At 44.8% G+C, this 22,539-nt stretch overlaps 1 protein-coding gene across 1 annotated transcript; it reads right to left on the bottom strand.

Annotated features, from left to right (window-relative positions):
• Positions 1–46: 46 nt before the first annotated feature.
• On the bottom strand, positions 47–20,237 carry RNF10 (ring finger protein 10). The gene is made up of 17 exons (XM_058851269.1): positions 20,075–20,237; positions 14,423–14,625; positions 11,750–11,949; positions 10,653–10,743; positions 9,439–9,623; positions 9,225–9,361; positions 7,640–7,800; positions 7,180–7,308; positions 6,766–7,024; positions 6,408–6,541; positions 5,766–5,883; positions 5,342–5,443; positions 4,717–4,851; positions 3,783–3,880; positions 3,496–3,556; positions 3,186–3,344; positions 47–2,294 (listed from the first exon to the last, which is right to left on the bottom strand). Exons 1-17 carry the CDS (start codon positions 20,232–20,234, stop codon positions 2,218–2,220), a joined length of 2,409 nt encoding a protein of 802 aa, XP_058707252.1. The 5' UTR covers positions 20,235–20,237; the 3' UTR covers positions 47–2,217.
• Between the last annotated feature and the right edge of the window lie 2,302 nt (positions 20,238–22,539).

Here is a 22,539-nt window from a genome sequence, read left to right as displayed (position 1 = left end):
ACTCCATTTCCCCCCCTCCCCCCATTATAAAACTCATAGGTACAAGTACTGCTTAGATATTTATTAAGTTTACACCAATCAGTTACAGGAAAGTAGCATTGCTGGTATTATCTCGAATCCATAGGAAAACAAGATACAATTGAAGATGCTGTCCCTGTGGGGACTGCCCCTGCAGCAGGGACAGCCTGCCTTGCCCACATCCACTTCCCTTATCCTAATGCCTGTGACATGTGGAGGTGAGTTACACCAGCTCCAACTATTCTGTCTTTCCAATGCAAAGAAAATTTGACTATAAATGTGCAGAGATAACAGAACACAACAGATACTGGTTAGACACTTAAAGTAGTTACTCCTGTTCCATAGCTTAAAATGACTTGCTGTAAACACAGTTCACTGTATATTTGAATCTTTTAGTTGCTTTCTCTGTCCTCACCAATTGTTTTCCCATATGCATTTAAAGTATTGACAGCAAGACATGTTACCACTTTCAAGCATCTTGTCTTAGTTTCTTTGCAGTCCCTGACAAGCTGTACTGTCTTCCATTGAGTGGGGTTAGTTGTGACCAAGCGTGAAGTCAAACTGCTTTCAAAGAATGTTCTGCAGGTGTTTCCTCTATCCTCCTGTAGCAGTTGCAAGTATTCTTTACCTCCCCCCTTCTCCTTTCTGGTTTACAGCCACATGTGATGGACTCTTTGGTACCAGCTTCCCATGAGGCACACATGTGGAGCCTGTTACTCTGAAATCAAGCATCCATATACTGACATCAGCTTTTTAAACAGGGACACAAGCACTGACTGCCAGGGCTGTTGGAATACCTAACTCCAAGTGCCTCAGACACACACTTCCTCGCTCAGATCAGTGTCAGAGGGACAGAGCACAGTGAAGCCTGCACCACTGGGGCTGAAGACAACAGAAGATACTGTCAGTCTCCCTCCCTAAGTTCAGTGGTACTTTGCACCAGTGCCCTGCAATTAATTTTGCTAGCAGGAAGGTAAAATTTGAATGTGTGCAATGTTCTAGGGCTCCACACTGCTGTGCCAGTTCAGCTACAGCTGAGGAAGGATGCAGTACTGTAAGTGCGTGTGCGTATGATTTATTGCAACTGTTGGCCTTGACTGGTACATTACACCTAAAATTCATTTTATTCAACAAAATCCACGCCACTTAACTCATTAGCTCAAATCAAACCACAAGCAGTGCAGAATGTGACCACTCAAAGAAAAGAGCAGGGAGGGGTCCAGAAGAGACATGTTCGTAGCACAGATCAACTTAAATCCCAGAACCAAGCAGACACAGGCCCTTATCTCAGTACAAGAGAACCCCAGTTTCTAGCAGTGATGTAAAGGTTATCTACAGACTTCAGCTACCAGATGTTCTTCCAACTCAAGGCAGCCAGTGTCAATCCATCATTCAGATGGTTACCAAAAGCCCTAGAGGGGAGTGTTTATTCTAGATGATCAGGTTAAAAAGAATGTGTAGCCCATGGGTGGCAAAAAAAACCCAAAAAGTAGCAGCCTCACTCACCCACATTAAAACAGACCTGAACAACTGAGAGAAGTCAGGAGGTTCCTTCTACTACTAGTGCCATTTTGAAATACACAAATCATCAAGCCACTTTAAAACCAAGTAGCCAAGTTCTGCTTTACACTCACCTCAGCTTTGTATCTTTCCAAGCCAGGAGAACAGGAGGAATTCTTGCTCTTCAGAAAAAGAACAGATAGAGCAGCTAACACTCTAAAGCCAGTAAGCTCTTTTGCCTGTTTCCAGTGCAGCCAAAACCAGTTTCTCAAGAGAGCAGTTTGACAGCTTTACTGCAACAGCACTGCTGTCAGTCAAATGGACTTCTGCCCATGAATAATTACAGGAAAATAAAAGTTCTCTGCCTTTTTCTCTTGGGTAACATTGCAGTACTTTGGCAGTGCCACACAGCTGTAAGGGCTTTCACACTGCTTATCACACCCAAAGGACTGACTCAGCTTTTGGCAGCTTTGTCTCTGGGTTGTTACTTCCAAAACTCTGTTTCAGTACGAAATCATTAAGCAGTTGGAATCAAAACATGTTACTTCAAACATACACTGTCATGGTTTCCTCCTGAAGCCCCTAGAAGTCCTGGAAACACAAGTTTAGGCTGTTCAAATTTAAATACTTAAACTATAGCAGCAAAACAAAGCAAAATTAAAAGAAAACCAGGAGAGGAAACTTCTCTTGAAAGCAGAATCACTTTGTGTGAACAACAGAGGTGCTGAACAATAGCTTCTGCTTCTGTTTCTTTCTTTTCTTGCCTCCCTTTTCCTCTGTGAAGAATTAAAATGATACTGTCATTCTTGTCATGGAACAGGAACATCACACACAAATGAGGCCAGGTCTTCCCTGGCTTAAGTGGCTTCTACAGATCCACAACATTTCCTATCAATTCACTGAAAACCAGGTAGTTTAACAAAAAAATTACTACAGATGAACTAAGGGAGACTCCATCACACCTGAAATACAATTATAAACATGCCTAAATGATTGTAAAGTTGCTGTTGCAACAGCAGATCCTAGGACTGCAGCATCCAGTAGTCTGCCTTCCTTACAAGTATCACTTTCATATATGTCCAAAACCACAACTGGAGCAGACACTCCACTGAAACTCCCAAGCCCTCCCATCCAGCTCTCTATCATCCAGTGAAGTCTTCAAGCAGAAGCCAAAGCTAAACATCAGAACTGAGCATTAAAAATAAGTTTCACCAACCAGCACCAGGTTAAAGTTCACCTCAATTAGTTTCACATTCCCTAACTTGAAACTTCAGCTAGCAGTTACCTTGACATTTTGGTCACTCTGAAGTGGTAGTTCAGCAGCTCAGGTATGTTTAGTTTAGAAATCTATAACCCAAACTTCCTTAAGATAAAGCTTAATTTAGGTTCCAGTAGAGACATGGCCAACACAATTATCAAAAGCCATCTTTGTCCTAACAGGATTCTTTGCTAGTTGGAGATCTCAGCTCCCACTAAGAGGCTGCTTTAAGCTGACAGAAGCCCCAGCCAAGCTGTTCAGAAACCACAACCTGACAATTTTCAGAACTGTTCTCTGGCCAATTTTTGGTCCCCAAAATTGCTGCTTTCATTTGTCCCAGAGAAAGAAGGAGAAATACTCCATTTTTTTCATTTCAGAAAGTTTTCCTGCCTTTCCCCCTGCCTTTTACCTGATAAATGATCAGCTGTGGACGGTTTGTCCAGTTTCAGGAGGGCTGCCTCAATAGCTTGGCTGAAAGAATTCTGGAAGCTGGGCACAGGAATCCGGTCAGAGCTGTCACTTTCTCCATCACTATCTCCGGGCACAGGGAGTGCCAGAGTGTTCTCATCTGAAAGAGGGAAGGATGTGCACAAGGCTGTATAAAACTTTCACCACACAAACGCCCCTCCACACTCCAGATCCTTCTTTTGAAGTTACAAGATTTCTCACATTTAGATGCATGGTAAAGAACCTGAAGTACTAATACCAAATTTTCTTACCTCTTGTCTTTGGAGCAGGTTTAGGCCACGTTTCTGGTTTTGCCTTTCCAACTCTCAACATCTGTCAAAAAAGTTATAGGATATGATTAAATTCCACATACTTGAACAATCCTGCAGACCCCCTAAGTGAAGAAAATCTAGAAACCCCTTCAAGCACTCAAACCTTGTGATGCCTCCCTAAGATTTATCCCACATTGTTTTTGTAAGGGAAGCAAGTGTAATTTCAGCCTAATCCCCAACTATGACACAGGTAATTCTGACAAGATTCACTCTGCTACATGGTTTACCTGGGCAAAGGAAGGGAAGGGAGACTCTTCTTCCAAGCTTCCACAGAGCAATGGGCTGACCTGGCTGGCAGCAGGTGACAGCGGAGTTGGAATAGACTCTACAGAGAAAGGAACTGAGAATTAAAGCCAGTTGCATTTGGCCAAGGCAGTCATTATGCTGCTTATCAGGATGTAACAGAAATAAAGTTTTATTATCCTAGATAATTAACCATTTTGATCTCATTAATTCTGTCCATCAGACACACAGTTGGATCTCTCAAGTTTCCTCAATCCTTTTATTTAAGGGAAATTTAAGTTTGCTTGTGGTTTTCTTTTTTTTTTTTTCTTTTTTGTTTGTTTGAGAGGTTTTGTTTTCTTATTTTAGGAAACTGGGGGTGGGGGGGGTGGGGAACGTCTTTTTGTTTGGTTTATTTTAGAATCATGTGTTGGAGAAGACATGAAAGAAAGAAAAAATGCCAGTGGTGTTTTCCTGGCAAACACAATTTTCTTCTCTTTTTGGAGCAACTGTTTCCTTTCCTCTGCCTCATGTAAAATATGGGGTAACTACAGTGAAGATCTCACATTCTCAAGGTAGAGGCAGTAAAAAGCAGACAAAGGAACAGAATGTTTCTTAACCATGTCTGCCCTTTGTGTATTATCTCACTGGCAGCCTAGGAAAGAATCAGAGAACCACAGAATGGTTTGGGTTGGAAAGGACTTGAAGACCATCTCAATCCACCCCCCTGCCATGGGCAGGCACACCTTTCACTACACCAGGTTGCTCCAAGCCCCATCCAACTTAGCCTTGAACGCTTTCAGGGATTGAGCAGCCAGACCTTCTCTGAAAAGAAGCTGTCTTTGATCAGTATTGCAAAAGTTTAGCATGACAACCTGAGCAATAGATCCCAAAAGAATGATCAAGAGCTAGATGTGATGTGTTTTTCCAGATGCTCACCTGTCTGAGACACAGGGCTCCTGCCAAGAGGAGACTGACAGAAGCCCTGATGATCAGTGCTGGCAGTTTCTCCAGGGCAAGAGGTAAAAGCAGGGAACTGCTGCAGATTCTCTAGAGCAATATGGACCTCTGGATCTATAAAGAGATTTTAAATTAAAGCACTACACAATGTGGGGGAGGACTGTCAATATGCAAGTCATTTAGGCAGTCTAGGAGGTGCCAACTCATTTCTTTCCACCCTCTATTTGGAGACCAGTACAAGCCCTGCTGCTGGATGGAAGCAGTTTCTAGGCCTTTTTTTGCCATCTTCACTTTCTGCTTTACATCGTGATTACTATAAAAACAGAGAGCTATGTACACCATGGAGACAGACAGCTGTGCCCTTGAATGGCCTCCATCTCTCCCAAAATGCACAAGTATGCAGCAATTGCATAACATCACTTACCATCCTGGCTAAAACAGCTTATGTTTTTCATTATACAGACATTGTTTCTAATACTTTGTAATCTTGTTCTAAGTACAAACAACAAACTACAGCCCTTAGAGTTCATCCTATAGCTCAAGAAATCAGCTCAGCAAGCAAGTATGACTGAAAATCCACCAGTTATGTGCCATCATGACTTACATTTGCCCTGTTTCTTGTTTTCTTCTATCTCAATCCTGCGTTCGCGCCGTCGTTCATCGCGAGCTTTCTTCTGCCGTAGACGTTTCCTCTTTTCAAGGTCATCTAGGAGCAATGCACAACACTGGATATCAAAAAACCCAGACCAATACTCTGGAAAGCTTTTATCCAGCTCTCAGAAGAACCTTAGAACACATTAGTAACAAAATATGCTTACAAACAACATATGCTCTTCCAAGCAGTTTGGATTTTTTATTCTTTTTGTAATTGCTATCCATGAAACAGAGTTGGGGCTGTTCTGTCTAGCAGTCATCAGACATTTGGTGCAAGAGAAGTAAAGCTCTAATCTATGTTCTTTTTTCTACCATTAAAGGGATAAGAACAACTTCCCCTTCCTGGCTGAAACTACTAGAAAGGTAGTACATACCTGAAAACAGCTCTAAAGTCTCCTTAGAGATGACAGGTGGCTTCAGAGCCAGTTCACAAATGCTGAACTCACAGGTGAGGGGCAAGTGACAGAGGTAGCGATGACGCTGTCTTATATCCTGATAAAGAGAGAGTGATATGTCACCACAAGGACTAGAGACAGCCATGGTGATGAATGGAAACAGAATGCAAAACATTCATCAAATCAAATGGAAAGAAATAGCACCAGTGACACAATAGTTACTTTAAAAACTATAAACACATGACTGATGCCCTGAGTCAGAATCTAATGTTCCAAGATCTCCACCAGCTACATGACAATCAGACTTGAATGCAGTTACTCCAGCTCATTTACTGATTTTTGTCTTCTTCCTCCCTTCTCACTCATATCACTGGAAAAAAGTTCTGCAATACCAGACTTGCAGCACAATTATTTTTGTACTGGACCGTCTAGGGGGAAAAACTATACTGTAGCCTACTTATCAAAAGCAACATAAAGCCCACCACAGATGCCCTTCACAGACTGGCATCCTTACCCATTCATACTTATTATTTCTTACTACTGAAGAGAATCAAGTCCAGTCTACAATGACCAACCTGCTAAAATCAAGGCCCTTAATTAACAAGAAGATAAAATAGCTACCTCTGTCATGGAGTAGCCAGTTATCTCCACTACAGCTGCAGTTATCTTCTCTGGACTCTTCTCCAAGCTGCCATATTCACGCACAAGGCATCGAACATTCACAGGGTGAAGGTACATGCACTGCCCATCCTCCGCTGAAAGGCAAGACATCATCACTCCTTCTTTGCCTGTTCATTTTCAGTACCCTTCTCCCCACCTCAGGACAACCTCCACTAATCTAAAGTTCCTTTCTGAGCTCCTGTGGGACCTCTTAGCTCACAGGGGTTAGCTGCATCTAATGAACTGACAAACCTTCCCCAAGAAGGGTCCCAAAGGAGGCATCTCTGCCCCTATGATTCCAGGATTTCATTGCACTGACCTTGATAGAAATAGTAAAAAGGAGAGTTGCCAAGATGTCCACTGCTAACTGTATCTTTAGATTCTTGGCAGCTTGTTTCAGCTGGATTTGGTTCCTCTACAGTGTTCATAACAGGTTCTCCTACAGTGTCCACCTCAGGTACTTCCTCCTCATCCGGCACTGCCTCTTCCACTTCCACAGGAGGCAAAAAGGAACTTGCCAGGTCAGAGCAAGGCTCCACAAGCTCCTCATCGAATGCAGAGAGATATTCCACATCACACTACCACAGCAGAGAGGATAGAATTAGAACCACGCCACCTACCTCAAAGATTATCATCTCTGCAAAAATCTTTGGCACGAGTTCACTGCACACTGCAGTGTGAAGTGGCAGAATTAAGTGTTAGCAGGATCTGCCAGAGCAGATTTGTCACACACCTTTTTCTCTTGGGAAACAGCAGGCTCCACAGCTTTGGAGCTTTCTAGGACCAATTCTTCCACAGCTGCACTGATTCCAGCAATGCCATTGTTTTTGTCCTGGTCAGCAGAGAGTGCTGTTTCTCGTTCCTGCAGATCATCCAAAGGAATCAAGTTTCAATTTGCCATTTATGCCAAGAGACCACCCCCATAGTTATTTTTAGCCTTACCCTGGCATTCCTTTACTGGAATACCATCCCATAAAAACCATTCTGCTGTGATGAACCACATTGGATACCTGGGGCCCAAAGGCTACAGTCTCCTCCAAGGTTGCTATTCCAGCAGCAAACACCAGCAACTTGCTAGAGACCATCACACCATCCACACAATCACACACCATCCACGCAGCAGAACAAGGATACTCAGCACTCAGCATACTCTTGAAAATAAAGCTGCTAAAAGCCTCCCAATAGGTTGTTACCTTCAGCTCCTGGATAGCTGCCTCAATGAAACAGGCTTCAGGGGTGTGCTTTTCTTCCTCATACTGTTTCAGTAATGCTGCTTTCTCCTCCAGGATCACCAGCTGCAAGACCTGCTCCCTGGATGCCAGAAGCAGCTTTGAATACTGACTGTGCTGGTCATCTGCACAGAAAGAGCACCAAAACATTAACATCTGCACACAGAGCCACCAGTTTGGACTGCTGCTTCTTCTGAAGTTTTGTTACTGCTCATTTTTGTGAGTTAATCCCTCAGGGCAGACAACACTCAGCAAGAGTTTGATACAGACTCCACAAATTACCATTGTATCACAAGCTGGTGTCACATAGCTGCTCTGACATCTATCTCCCCCACACAGCAGTTCATCTGCCACTTCACCACTGAGTTGCTACACATCAGTAAAAATCAAACCTAAACTTCTACAGTGTAGGAGCATCACCTTTGAGAAGCCTTGAGGGCATCAAAGCTTCCTGAAACAATGCAGTCTGCAGCCTCTTCCCCTTTCCTCAGAAATATTGCTGTTGGAAATTTCTGCAAAGCCACCCTGGTTTGGCTCAAACTAGTTCATAAGCCCATATATATTAAAAACCCATACAAAACATTATTATGAGGTTTTTACAAGAGGCACAGCAGAAACAGTAAGCTAAAGAATGGCAGTTTAGCAAAAGGTGACCACTGCATCCCATATTAACACAGTCCCTGTATTCACTGTTCCCCAAGAGTCCAACCTTGTGTCTACAGACACAAAGCTAATGCTGAATTTCCTAGTGGTGAATTATAGAATGTTCTCAAATCCTACATTTGTTCTTTTGTTTGTTTTATGAAAGGACTTAAAAAGTCCCCTAGTTTCAAACACTGAGAAACATGTAAGACCACAGCCTGCATGCTGGATATCCATTACAAGATTTGACTTTTTCCAGAGAGTTTAAATGCATGCAGCCTTTCCTAAATGTGACTGCAAGATGAAGTGAGCCAAGACAGCCCACAAAGCAGCAATGTTCAGTAAAATTATTTCTTTAGTCACAAATTTTTTGCGATACTAACAGATAAGATGATGATGAGTTAGTCACACTCTTGACTGGAGAAAACTGAAGATGTCAGGCAACAGATGTTTGGAATAGGTTTGCAATAATTTTGATTATTTTCCCATAGCATTCACTGATTTCAGTTGATAAGTGAGGATGATGAAAACCTTGTTGAAGATTACAGCCTTGAAATAGTTTAGACACAGAGACAGTTATTTTTGTGAAGCTGTATAATGAGTCAGGATGAAAAAGTTAAGGACATTGAAGAGCCAAGAAAAGCAGTAAGAGTCACACCGATGACTGCAGGATACAAAGGACACATCAAAGTAAAAGCAGTGACTGTGAAGGCAGGAGTCTGCAGTTCAGTCACTTGAAGGGACACAGCACAAAAGTTAAAGCCCTTACAGAAAAACAGTGTGAGTACTGTTGATATGTGGTCATTATGCTTTTTTTAAGCTTAAGATGACAGCATGGCATTGTCAGGGTCAATTAACTCTACACAAACCCTGGTCACAGTCAGGAAAAGGATTCCAAAACACTCACCTCTGATATAAACAGGCTGAACCACATTCATCCACTGGGATTTGGGCAGTGCTACCAGAACACCTTTCTCTCTTCTCATAAGTTGCATCGTAATGGTATCACCAATTGCATATTGACGTGTTTCCATAGCGACAACACTGCAATGTACGGAGGAGGTTAGCGGTGTAAAAATAACATCTCAAAAAGATGCGTGATTTAATTAACGTTGTCTCACCTCTTGAGATCCTTCTTATGAACAGAGCCATAACAAATAGGACACTTACTCCAGGTCTTCTCACTCAAGGAGAGATAGTGAAGGATACATGCCCAGCAGAAGATGTGCCCACAGCGCGTGATCTTGGCGGCGGTTGGTGGGTACAGACAAATGGGGCAAGAGGGCACTTCGTGGCTACAGATTCGCTGAAATGGCACATGGGAAGAACAGTACAAGTTATAGACTCAGAAATCACTTCCTGGGATCCAGAATAAGCCACCTGTAAGATCTACTCTAACATGTTATCTTCCAGCTCTTTAGGCTCTGTTTATTTACCAAGAAATTTGTGCACTCAGAACTAGCACCTTCAGACTGCAAATGGAATAACCTTCTAAGCAACCCATCTTGTGTCTTATTTCTACTCTAATGACATTAATAAGTGAGTCTTCTCATGTTTCCCCTCACGTATTCATCACCTCTAAGAGTCAGCAGCATCTTCATCATGCGAATTCAGACCGCGAGAAGACGGCAAGCGAGCTCTGTGGCCTCTCCTGCAAGCAGACTTGTGCAGCCCTGTGTAACTGTGAGACTGAACTTACCCACTCCCATGAACATGCTAGGTCTAATCAGACTCTCTGGTAGCATCTCTGTGTGGCAGAGAAATAACTGCCAAGCAAGCACCTAGACTTTTTCAGCTCTCTTGTAGTGACAGGTAACAGTAAGCCTACCTCCTCTCCACCTACACCTTGCACCAGACTGTCTTGGCAGATACAAATTTTTGCTCAAGGCAACCCAAAACTTCTGACCACAATTCTCAAGAGATTTTCCATTTTGTTGCTAGGCAAGATAGGCCACCTAGGCACAGAATAATTCTTCAGAATTCTACGCTGTAGTCCTCTTCCATGGACTCATGCCCAAGTTTTCTGTTAATATCTCGATCACAAGGACTCTGTCTACAGAATGTCAGATACTATTTTTGATGAGCTCCCATCTGCGAAAGCAAGAAGAAGCTGCTAATTTTCCTAATAGATTTTAGCACTTCTCTTTTCCTGTCATGAAAGTATTTCATAATATATTCCATGACAGATCTTTCCCAGTATTGTGGGAGTGACAGAAAAGGCCTCAACTCAAAAACAGCTGAGTTTTATGTAACATCACAGAGGGAAAGAGGTAGTTAAAGACAGGTTGAGGTTCTTAAGAAGGAAAAAAAAAAAATCTAGCCCATCACAACTGACCACTTGCTCCACAAAGTCCCAGTTGACCAAGGTATCTGGATCAGCAAAGTGGACTGTGTAGTCCTGTTCTTCAGAGACAACAAACTGGCAGCTGGGGAAAGGCAAAGAGACAGATGATCCACTCAGTTGTTTCTAAAAACTTTTTGAGAACTATCCTATAGGATTCTCTGAGCTTCTTCTTTGTCCAGCAGAAAACTGCTGGATGCAGTCAGTAACTTCTATCGACAAGAAATCAAAAGTTCAGTTCACAACCAGATTTGCAGGATACAGGTGTGTCTAATTTCAGCTGGACACAACATCACACAGTAAGCACAGAATGAGCCAGGCAGACTGTTTTTCCAGAAATGTGTAAGAAACACTCAGCTGCAATGGGGATCTACTAAAAAACAGGGAATCCACAAGGGGAAAATACTGTCACAAAAATTACAACTACTGGGGATCCTGCAAATAGACTTCACTACAATAAGCCACAAAACATTATGGAGAAATCAGAAGCATCAATGCTGAAAATACTTTTTATCTTTAACATTATCAGAGATAGGATGTCCTGAACACACTTCAAACTATGGGGAAATTTCCAGTCAGAAAGGAATTTTGTTGCTACGTTACTATATTGATCATCATTTGGGTTATACTACATTTTTGGGGCTCGCAAAATAATCAGCATTTTAAAAACTAAGACCCATATAAGTAATTGCCTTTGGGACTCAAAAATTCAGATTAGCTTTCATCTAGCAACTGCTATCCCTTCCATCTCAACAAACCAACTTTTGGGGAAAAAAAAACCAACATCTTCTATAAGAACTATATAGATATTCCCAAATAGGAGTGTCATGTCCCAAAGCCATGTTCGAAAACTTGAGCAGAAGATTTTTGGCTGTATCTAAAGGACTCGCTCCATCAGATATCTTGCAAATAGGTGAAGACAACATCCCTTTGAAATACAGCCATTACCACTAAGAACACTACAGAAGGGCAATTTCACCCTGGAAAAGACAATACAGTTAGTCAAGCCCAACTACAATTCCCTGGATTGTCACCCCTTACAGCTCCATGTCTCTGCAGAAGTCTAAGAGCCCCATGGATCTCCCACTCACTTGGCCTGCAGGAAGAGCTCCTTGTTGAACGGTTTATGTCCCCACTTGTTCCTTTTCCCCCAGTTGCCATGTCCATTCCCATCAAAATGTCCTGCTTGGCCACGGGGTTCAAAGGTGAAGTTCAGTAAGTGGTTCAGATTAATCTTCTTGGGACCAGAGAACTGGGCAGGGCTGAACTCTGCCCGTTGAGCCTCTGCTACCTAAGAGAGAACAGTATTTGTTAGAAATTGCTGGAGTTTACAGCAAAGGCATCAGTACAGGTGGACATCCAGGCCCCAGCAGAGATAGCACACAGAATGTGCAGCATCTACTCACTCACCTTCTCCCATCCCTGTTCTGTAAATCAAATAGTGCAGCATTAGAAACACACAAGAACCTGAAAGTGAACTCAGTGGTCTTACCCCACACTGAGCAAAAGGAGGAGAGTTAAAACCACAAAGACAAGTAAAAGCTGACAAAACATAGTCAAGAATAAGTTGTTCAAATCCTGACAATATTCTTTTAGATAGCAATACAAGACTGATTACTGTTTGCCCAGGCTGTACTTGTTTAGTTTTAACTAAACTAACTTGGGTTAGTTTTCATATAACAAAGCAACAAATCAGAATTCAACAGAGGCAGCAGGTGAATTTTCAGCCAGTGATCTAGGTGAGAAGTGTTGCTCATCCATCAACACTGAAAAACCAGAGTATCAGTTAAAGCTCACAAACTCTCTACAGTATTTAGATACACATCAGCATAAAAGCCTCAGTCTGGTTTTACCTCGATATCAGTAGGGCCAATACAATTACTTTCACAATACCATGATCACCTGTAAATTTGTGCCCCTGAAGTACCTGGACATAATCAATCCTCAGAGAGCAAACTTTGGCCTGTTTACAAGATTGTCTGGCAGAGTCCCTTAGGAGGCAGTGCTGAAGGGCAAAAGAGCCCTAAAGACTGGACATTCCTCAAGAAATCTTAAAGACACAGGAACATGCTGTCCCCTTGTGCCAGAAAAATGAGCCAAAAATAAGGGAAGACCAGCCTGGCTCAACAGAGTTTTACTTGGAACTCAGAAAAAAAAATAATTTATGACCTGATAAAGAAGGGATGGGAACTCAGCTGAACTACAAGGATGCCAAGAAGTTATGCAGGGAAAGAAGTGAAGGGCCAAAGCCTGACTAGAACTTAATCTGGCCACTGCTGTAAATGACAAAAAGATGTTTCCATAAATACACCAGATACTAAGAGAACTTAAAAAAAAAAAAATCCCCTTGCTTTACTGGATGCAGAAGGAAACACAGTGACAAAGGGTGAGGAAAAGGCTGAGGTACTTAATGCCTTCTTTCCCTCAGCCTTTAGTAGCAAGCCCAGGCACCCAGCCCCTGAGCTGGAAGAACAAGGAGCAGAATGAAGCCCCATACTCCAGAGAAAGTCAGTGACCTGCTGTGCCACACAGACACCCCCAGCTCCGTGGGGCTGGATGGGAACCACCCACAGGGACTGAGGGAGCTGGCAGCAGTGACCATCATTTACCAGCAGTCCTGGCAAACTGGAAGTCAGCAAATGTGACACTCCCCCACAGGGGCTGGAAGGAAAATCTGGGGAATTACAGGCCTGTCAATCTGACCTTCATGATGGGCAAGGTTATGGAAATCATCCCTCAAGGCATCACAGTGTACAGGACAACCAGGGGATCAGGCCCAGCCAACGTGGGTTTATGAAAGGCAGGTTCTGCATGACTAACCTGATCTCCTCCTATGACAAGGTGACACAGTGCATGAGGGAAAAGCTGCGGATGTTGTCTACCTGGGCCTTAGAAAAGCCTTTGGCACAGTTTCTCACGGCATTCTCCTGAAGAAACTGGCTGCCCATGGCTTGGGTAAGTGCACCACTCCAAGTAAAAAGCCTGTCTGGATGGCTGGGCCCAGGGAGTGGAGGGACATGGGGTGACATCCAGCTCACCCCCACTAGTGGGGTTCCCCAGAGCTCAGTGTTTGGGCCAGTCCTCTTTAATGTCTTTATCAATGATCTGGACAAGAGGTCTGAGGGCACCCTACACAAGTTCACAGATGACACCGAGGTGGGTGGGAATGTAGATCTGCTGGAGGACAGGAAGGCTCTGCAGAGGGATCTGGACATGCTGGACTGATGGGCCAAGGCCAGTGGTGTAAGGTTCAACAATGCCAAGTGCCACATCCCACACCTGGGTCACAACAGCCCCTTGGAATGCTCCAGGCCTGGGAAAAAGCATCTGGAAAGTTGCCCACCAGGAGCCTGGGGGTGTTGGTAAACAGCAGCTGAACATGAACCAGGTGTGCCCAGGTGGGCAAGGCAGCCAATGGCACCTGGGCTGTACTAAAAATAGTGTGGCCAGCAGGAACAGGGCAGTGAAATCGTGTCACTATTTTCACAAAGGATCCGTGTCATGAGATGTGTACATGGCCTGTCTTGGCACCCATTCCTCAGATGGCATTTTTTCCTTAGAGCAGAGCAAAGAGCACTCCTCTTCTGTAGCTGCCAAGTTGCTCTACTCACACTCCCTCTGGCATTTCAACGATGTTAGCACCTCTAATTACCCTCTCCTTTCCCAGCCCAGGAACTGAACACAGCAGATCTATCTAGGCAGGTCAGGGTGATCCTCTCATCCCGAGGAAGGAGGTCTTGGAGTCATGGCATTACACTTCTCACCTCATCTCGTCTTCCACCATTAGAAGAGCTAAAAGGTTTGCCACTTCCACCACTGCCTCCCCTTTGAGGGGGCATCTTGTTAAAAGCTTTGCTTTTCTGTGAATTGGAGCGACGGGACTGACTGGAAAAGTTCTCATTTTTTGAATATGAAGTTTCTCTTTTACGATTATAACGCTGTTTGGATCCACTCGCATTCTTTCCATCTGAAAGGAAAAGGAAAGAAGAATCAGATCAGCAGCTTCAGAATTGGACCCATGTACTGCATCTCACTGAAATTCACCTCAGAGATGAGCTCACTTCAGCCACTATCTTAAGGGTAGTGTTTATCAGGACATTAAATTCCCCCAGCAACCCAAACCACTTCATTCCTGTCATTATCCAAAGAGCTGGTCAAAGAGTTTAAAAGAATGTATTTGCTGTGCTCTACCTTTATAAAAAAAGTTACAATTTATCATATTTATGACACATAAAATACACTTTATAAATACACCACTGCCTGTGCTTTTCTTGAAGGTTTCCATTGCCTGTTTTCACTCACTTCTGCACTCTACGCTTAAAAGACCCCAGCAGATCTAATTCTGTTTAAAAAATACTTTTATGTCATCAGGCCAAAAAATGCTAACTGATCTTGAAGCACAAACCAAACACTCTGTGGCCTTGCAGGGCACATCCCTAAGATCTCAGTACTACGTCCACCAACCTATGCAACAAGAACTGCTTGCCAAAAACTGAACTTAGCACACCACTGATCCTAACACAGGACACACTGGGGAAGCACAAAACCAAGTACTGCAGGAATAAAGAGCAGAAAAATCAGTCCAGCTCTTGAGAGGGGTTTTCTGTGCCTCAGCAGCTGGTAAATTAAACTGCTAGAACAGAGTTAATACTACAAAGGTATTTCTAGTAGTCTTAACACAAGATCAGAATTGCCCAAGGACACAACAAACTGCAGACTGGGTGCTTAACCTGGCACTTCCACCACCTGCCCCAAGTTTTATTTGTAGCAGAGGTATGGTGATAAGCTCAGAAACAAAACTCCTCAGGCCCCAGAAGACATCTATCGACACCAGCCAGCCCCAAAGTCACTCTGGATACTCAGTAAACATTACACAAACAGCAAGACCTCACACAGTATCTAGTTGCATTTTATAAAAGCCTATTAGTTTCCCTTCTCCCACTTTGTAGTCTTCCTCCCCACCCCTTAACATAAATTTTACGTGTCAGGCAAATCACATCACAGTGATTCAGGATCACAGTCTCATATGGGCAGATTCATTGCCTGTGCTTCCAGTTTTTCCCTTTCCCAGCACCACTTCCCATCTACCCAAGCATTTTAAACAGCTGGAACAGCATCATCCACACAAAGTATCTTTTTTTGTTGCTGCTGTTATTTTTAAGTTTTTTCTTCCACCTGCATCCCCCAGAAAAGGTGAGCTGAGAACAGGATGGTCTGTATGTTATTGTATATTACTGAGGATCCAACTTCTTAAAAATAAATTAAGTAATAAAAGTGGCTGGACCAGGTTCTGTGCTGGTCTGCTGCTTCTTGCACTTGCCAGACTTCTTTGGCTGCAACTACAGCTAAAACAAGGCACTATCATTACTTTCACACGATGTGACAGGCCCATATTGCAGACAAACTTCACCATCAGAACCGGTAATTTACTCTGCTATTCAAAAGGCTGATCCTTTAATTCAGAATTAAACCAACTCTGTCAGAACCACAGCTGTGTAACTCAAACACATGCCTGCAGAGCTGGCACTGCTTTAATGCACATCAGGCTAAAAAGACATGGCTTGAGTGTTATCAGGAAAAAACACACCAGAAACTGCCAAGTACTAAGGGTGTGACCAGGTCTGGCTGAATGATTAGACAGACCTTTTTTGAGACCATTTGTAGGGAAGGAGGAATAACCAAATCCTCAGAGTCTCTGGTAAAAAATTAAGTAGTTTTGAAGAGGTTTGGATCACTCCTTAAGTTACTCGGGAGTAAAACTTGTCTGTTTAGAGTTCAACCACCCTCTTAAATCTGTAACTTCAGCAAACGCACTGGAGGGGCGCATGCCTGTTGTGTCTGTACCACTTTGCAGTTTCTCTGCCATCTTCAAATGGCAGAGAAACAAAAAAGAAACAACTCAAAAACAATCTGTCTAAAGTGGGTGTTTACAAGGCCCCAGAACAAGGAACAGCTCACCCCTGGAGCTGACAGAAGAATTTCCTACCACTTAAAGTTTTAATCGAGTTACTCACCGCCAACTTTGTCAGTCAGATGGTTTACACACATTCCTGTCATACTACAGATCCTTTTAAGGCACTTCCTAGAGCCTTTGGGAGTCACTTCAGTGACTCTCATATTTTATAAGAAAGAACTCTCCACTTGTGCCTTTTTTAAAAGGACCCTACAACAACGCTTCAAACCTGATTTTACAGATCAGTAGTTTCACCGCCCCACCACAAAAATAACTGACCTAAGGAGAAGCCTGGTCCATCAGAGCCATAATGAAATCGGTCAGCAGACAGCCAGGAGCCTGGAGAATGCATCTGTAAATTGGAACAACTTTCCCTCACCCTGAATCTAAGCAACACTGTTCCTTCCAACCTTTCCAGCATACCACACATCAGGGAGCTCTCTGCTTTCTATCATCCATCCCAGCACTCCCATGAAGAGCAGGGCAGGATAGGCTGCACTCAGGCATAGAGAAAAGTGGAAGATTCTCACTGTCATCCTCTCTTGTGAGATCCCAGTTTTAAGCAGGGTAAGTTTAGATTTGGAAGTTTCTTTTTTGTTTCTTTTCTTGGCAAATTAAGAGTTAGCAACAGCCAGAGTGCTGGTGAGGTACTTACTCTTCTCTCAGGTCCTCAGTTAGTCCTTGTTCTGTTTTCATGGCATCTAACCTATATATATATATATATATATATACAGATTATGTGGATTTATCTACCCATTCGCACTCCAAGAGACTTCTAAAAAATACTGTTTGTATAACTTAAAAACACTAGCAATAAAACTGTTCTGGCATTTTGGAGCAAGCCCTGAGATTTGTGGTTTCTCCTGCTGCTAGAGGGCCTTTATCTCCAAAGATCTAGAGAGAGATGAAGTTCACAGCATTAGAAGAAGCTGTAGGTGACTACTGGAGCTGCAATACTGGTCTGCTAATGGGGTGAGAACTGCTGTTTCCTTCCACCTTTCTTCCCTTTTCTGCTGAAGCCAGGAGCATTGCACAAGGGGCCTGGCTGACACCAAAGCCACAGGGTGGTTTCATGCAAACACACTGAGGCCAGGCTGCTGCCAAGGCAAACATCCCAGTGAGCAGGAGGTGACCGAGCTCTGGCAGCCCAGCCAAGCAGGCTCACACTGGGTGTGATAAGGGCCCAGGAATGTTTGTGACAACACTGTCCATCAGCTCCTGAGGACTGCAGAGAACCCCAACAAGCATATTTTGCCTTAGCTGCTTTATTCCACTCTAAACTGGATGTGATTCCTGTTGGCACACTAATACAACATTGTCATGTCAAAACTTCTCTGTGGGAAACTTAGTTGAATTTAGTCTTTGAGGCCAAATTTGAAAGATAGGAGGAATCAAACTTCCACAAATACAAGGGAATGCAGTACTCTATTTAGCCAATTTCCAGCTGCAAGAGAAAGAGAAGCTACCAAGAGGATTCAGGAATATCCATTTCTTCATTTCCTAAGCTGAACAGTGACAGCAGGTAACTTTATAAAGCATCAGATGGCAACTGCTAGACTAGATTTAACCCAATGAACATCTGAAGAAGGTCTGTGGTCCATAAGATTACCTTCCATTTCAGAGGAGACACAAGACTTCCAGAATACAACTTATATCTGTCCTTAAAGGGGTGCACCACATCAGCTACAAGGACAGTAACAAGTAACTCAAGAAAAAGATTCCATATGGTGACATGCCAGTGTTCTACACACAACAGCTATGAAAACACAGCCACAGTTTTACTCAGCTGTATTCTGTGTAGTTGTTTGCCCTAATTTTACAAAGGGAATATTTTTATTTCAGTTTTCAGTACCCTGCAGTTAAGATATTCCTAAATAAACATCTACTCCTATGAAAAGAGATTCTAATTTGTCCAGGTCTCTTTGATGCCCTGTAAAGGAAGCAACTCATCCCTCTGCCCTCCACTGTAGCTCAGAAACAAGTATCACTGAAATGGAATTATGCCTTAACAAAAATTTTCCCCTGTTTTATTTTTAAAAAGAGGTCTTAAAAAGTTTTGGCATTTATTTGATTAAAAGTTTTAGACTAGAAGAGAACGGTCATCAGGCTTCCTCTCCCCACTGCTCCTGTGCTATCAGTGCCATTATTTCAAGGCTGTAAAAGGTGACATTCCACAAAAATCACTTAACATTTTTATTCTGGGCTGGAACAACAGGCTTTTTACATCCTTCCTCAGTCCAGATACTGTGTCTTCTATACGAAGGGATACCAGCACAAATCATCTTAACCCCTTCCTGAAGGATCTTTGTATTCTGTGAACAATCCTCCACAGAGTATCACACACCACTACAAAAGAAGCTGGAGTAAGGAGGTTTCTCTTGGCAAGACAGAGACAAAAAAAGTTCTTCTTAAAAAGACTTCCAAGTGTTTGAATTTGAAGTTAAAATTTCACTGCAATTGTTAAGAGTTACACCACAACCTGGGGAGCTGTGGGTGAGTCACCTCATGCCCCACTTCTGTCAGTCCTGTGGAAGGACAATTAATACAGGTGGAGAACAGGTAATACTTGGTCACCCAGGACATGACCATGCTTAGAAGGTCCAGAAAGGAGTCAACAAACACCTCCAAGATACTAATTTTGTTAAAACCCTCTGGAGTGCACTGCTGCTTTCTCAGAGGCCTCAAGTAATGCAGCTGAAACAAACCACTAGGAGGAAGGAAATTAGTACAGCAATGGCAGTGTAGCAACCTGTTGACACTCTCCCATATACTTCCGGGATGAAAATCACCAATTTTAATCACTATTGCCCCATTTCTAGGTATAAGGGGAAAAAAAAAAAAAAAAACCACACCAAAAAAGTTGCAAGAAACACTCCCTGAACAGGTTTAGAGAGCTAAGAGGGCTTAGGTCTTACCTTGAAATGATGACAGGAACCACACTGGCTTCTGCCAAACTGCTCTGTCAGCAGAACTAGCTGTTTGCAATTCCAGGTGTGACACTTTGGGTTGAATGCCAGATGAGCAAACAACAGCCAGCTAACTGTGAGCTCCCCCAAATGAGGTCACTAAAACCGGGGCAAGGGGAATGCTGTGTACGGGTACCAGACCCCCTCGGTGAGGTGTAACACAGGTACAAAATAAAGTTAAGGGCTCTATTCACAGGCACTGGCAAATACATGGTCTTACTACAGCTCTCAAGCTGATTACTCCAATACTAATAAAGATAAAGCATTAATCCTTAAAGGAAGAGGAGAGTAGGAATCCCAGCTCACCAAACAGCGAGCAAAGCCGGAAGAGGATGGAAAAAGAAACCACAAACAGGCAGTGACCTGAAACGCCGCCTATTAAACCCAGCCGAGACACAAACAACCCGCCAAGGCGAAGTTCAGCTTCACCACAAAGCCAAGGGCGGCACAAGGCCGTGTGTCCCCGCAGCCCCCCGCTCACCCCTCCCAGCTCTCACCGCCTTTGGGCTTAGACTCCCCCGCGGCGGGCCCGGCCGAGGCGGAGCGCGGCTGCTGCCCTTTGCTGCCGGCCGAGGATCCGGGCGCACCGGAGCCGCAGGGGCTGCTCTTGTCCATGGCGGGGGCTGCGGGGGTCGCGCCGGGCGGGCTCTGCAGCATCAACGGGCGCCCCGGGCGAGCGGCGGCCCTGGGCGGGGGGGCACGACGGGCGCTGGCGGAGCCGGCGGGGGCCCAGGCTCATGGCCCGCGGGGGCGACCGGCGGGGGCGGCGCAGCGCGGACTCGGCCTCCTTCATGGCGACATCTTCTCGCTGCTCCGCTCGAACCGGGGAAGGCCGCGGGAGGCCGGGCCGGGCCTGCGGGGCTCCGGGCGCGGGGGAGAGAAAAGCTGCTCACGGAGCCCCGCGGGGCCCGGCGCTGCTGCCGCCCGAGGGGTCGGCACCACCCCGGCACCCACCGGCTGCTCGGCGCCGCACCGGCCCCGGCTCGGCCGCCGCTGCCCCGTAATGGCGACGAGTCGCCCGCAGCAGTGGCCGGACCCGGATGCAGCCGGTCCGGGCGGGCCCCAGGGCATGACGGGATTTGTAGTCCTGGGCCGCGCGGGGCGCGCCGGGAGCTGCGGGCGGGGCCCAGCGCCGAGCCCGGAGCCCGACCCTCGCTCCCCACCTCAGCGGCACGGAAAATCATTTGGTATAAAATCATTGCCAGCGATTTGTAGCAAATAATCGTAAAAGTTTTTGGTTTTTGTTTTTTGGGGTTTTTTTTAAATCTCATCGGGCCTACTTGAAGTGGTATTTTCAAACTTTTCCCTCAAAGCAGACGGGGGAAAAAAACCTCACAAGGCAACTCGGATCCTAAACGCATTTATTTTAACTTTTAAAATACATTCTTGAATGCATCTCCTGATGCCTTTTCTATTATTTCAGGGATGACAGCTTCAAGTTCCATGGGAGAGCAATTCCCAGCTTCTTAAAAAAAGTATGGGTGGAGCATGTAAGGGCATCTTTACCTTTAATTCATAATTCATACCATGATCTCAATCTACAGCCCCTCAAGCAAAAGCTTCACTACCAGTTTTGTACACACAGGCCACATGCTCTGTAACACCAGTATGATCAACAAATCTAGGAATTTGTGTTTTACACATTTCAAACATATCGTCTGTAAATGTTATTTTTAGAAGAACTTCATACAGGCCGTATTTTAACACCTGATTGTTCCCTATTTAGGTCTGTTGGTCTTGGAATTACTGTGGTAACTGCTGTAAGAATAGTTACCACAGTATTTAGATCTTCTGGATTTGAGGGGGAAAAAAACCCTCAACTTTCTAACAAAGTTGCTCCTCCACATTTGAAAAGAAATAAGAAATAGCACATGCAGTACTAGAAAGAGAGTATAGAGACACAAAACTTCTAAAAGCAAAACACAACATTTTTATTAGCAAATTAACAAAGGCTCTGAAAAGAAAATAAATGCAAGGAAGACTTCCCCCCAGATAAAAACAACCATATCATTCAAATAGTGTTCAATATGAAGATATCAGTAGCGAAGACTGGACCTCGTTACCGGAGCTGCAGTGCCACACACAACACCGCATTCCTCCACAGACCCGGCAGAGCATCGCTTCAGACAGCTCCGGATCCTTTATCACAACCGTCAGATCACACATGGTCACGTATAATAAAAAAGCATGCAAAGTTTCCGGGCACGGGAGGGCGGGGGCTGCGGCAGGACCCGCAGCTCCCCTCACGGCCCGGCCGCACTCCGCCATTCCCGCCCGGCGGCTCCGGCCCGGCCCCTGCGCCCCCGCCGCCATCGCTCCGGAGCGCCCCGGCCACGCCCCCTGCGCGCCGGCCGCCAGCCATTGGTCACCGCCGGGAGCGCCCCCGCAGCTCATTGGCCAGGAGCGGGATGATGGGCGGGGCGTTCCCCCAGCCCGGCGTGCCGCGCGCCCCCTCCCGTTTCCACGGCGACGGGAACGCCGCTGCAGCCCCGGTAACCGGGGACACCGGGGAGAGCGGCTGCGGCCTAACGCTGCCTAAAACAATTGTAATGCTGTGGGCGCTGTAATGAACAGGGAGGGGATTCGGCTAAAAGCCTCCCGCTACTCCTGGGAGCACCGTTTGTTGTAGAAGAGCAAGAGCCTGGGTCGTTCTTTTAGCCTGGCTGGCCGTTACCTCTGCTTGGTCAAGTAGCTTTGAGCCCACAATAGGAAATTTCTGAGTTTTTTCTCGGTATGATAGCTGCTATCAGCAGAGCCTGTGGTTGCTGGAAAAACACAGAGGGCACTGGGCTTATGTTCAAGGCTCCACGTATTTTCCCTCCCTGCAGCACAGCACCAGGGGTAGGACATGGGACAGACAGGTGGCCTTTGACCCAGGCCAAGGGCTACTACAGCTCCTTCTTGTCCCTGACAGAGCACAGGCCTGTCTAACCACAGCGCTCCTTGGTGACTTAGGTGCTCA

The sequence above is a fragment of the Poecile atricapillus genome, chromosome 16 (assembly GCF_030490865.1).
Source record: "Poecile atricapillus isolate bPoeAtr1 chromosome 16, bPoeAtr1.hap1, whole genome shotgun sequence".
Classification (NCBI taxonomy): domain Eukaryota; kingdom Metazoa; phylum Chordata; class Aves; order Passeriformes; family Paridae; genus Poecile; species Poecile atricapillus.
Note: the sequence above shows the minus strand (reverse complement) of the source record. Positions and strands in the feature narration are given on the sequence as shown.

Excerpts from the sequence above, each read along its gene's own strand:
- RNF10 (XM_058851269.1), bottom strand. The coding sequence starts at position 20,234 with ATGCTGCAGAGCCCGCCCGGCGCGACCCCCGCAGCCCCCGCCATGGAC. Across the intron at positions 10,744-11,749 it reads GAGCTCTTCCTGCAGGCCAA|CTGCCAGTTTGTTGTCTCTG; the intron begins GTGAGTGGGAGA and ends GCCTTTCCCCAG. Across the intron at positions 6,542-6,765 it reads TTTTTACTATTTCTATCAAG|CGGAGGATGGGCAGTGCATG; the intron begins GTCAGTGCAATG and ends CTTGCCTTTCAG.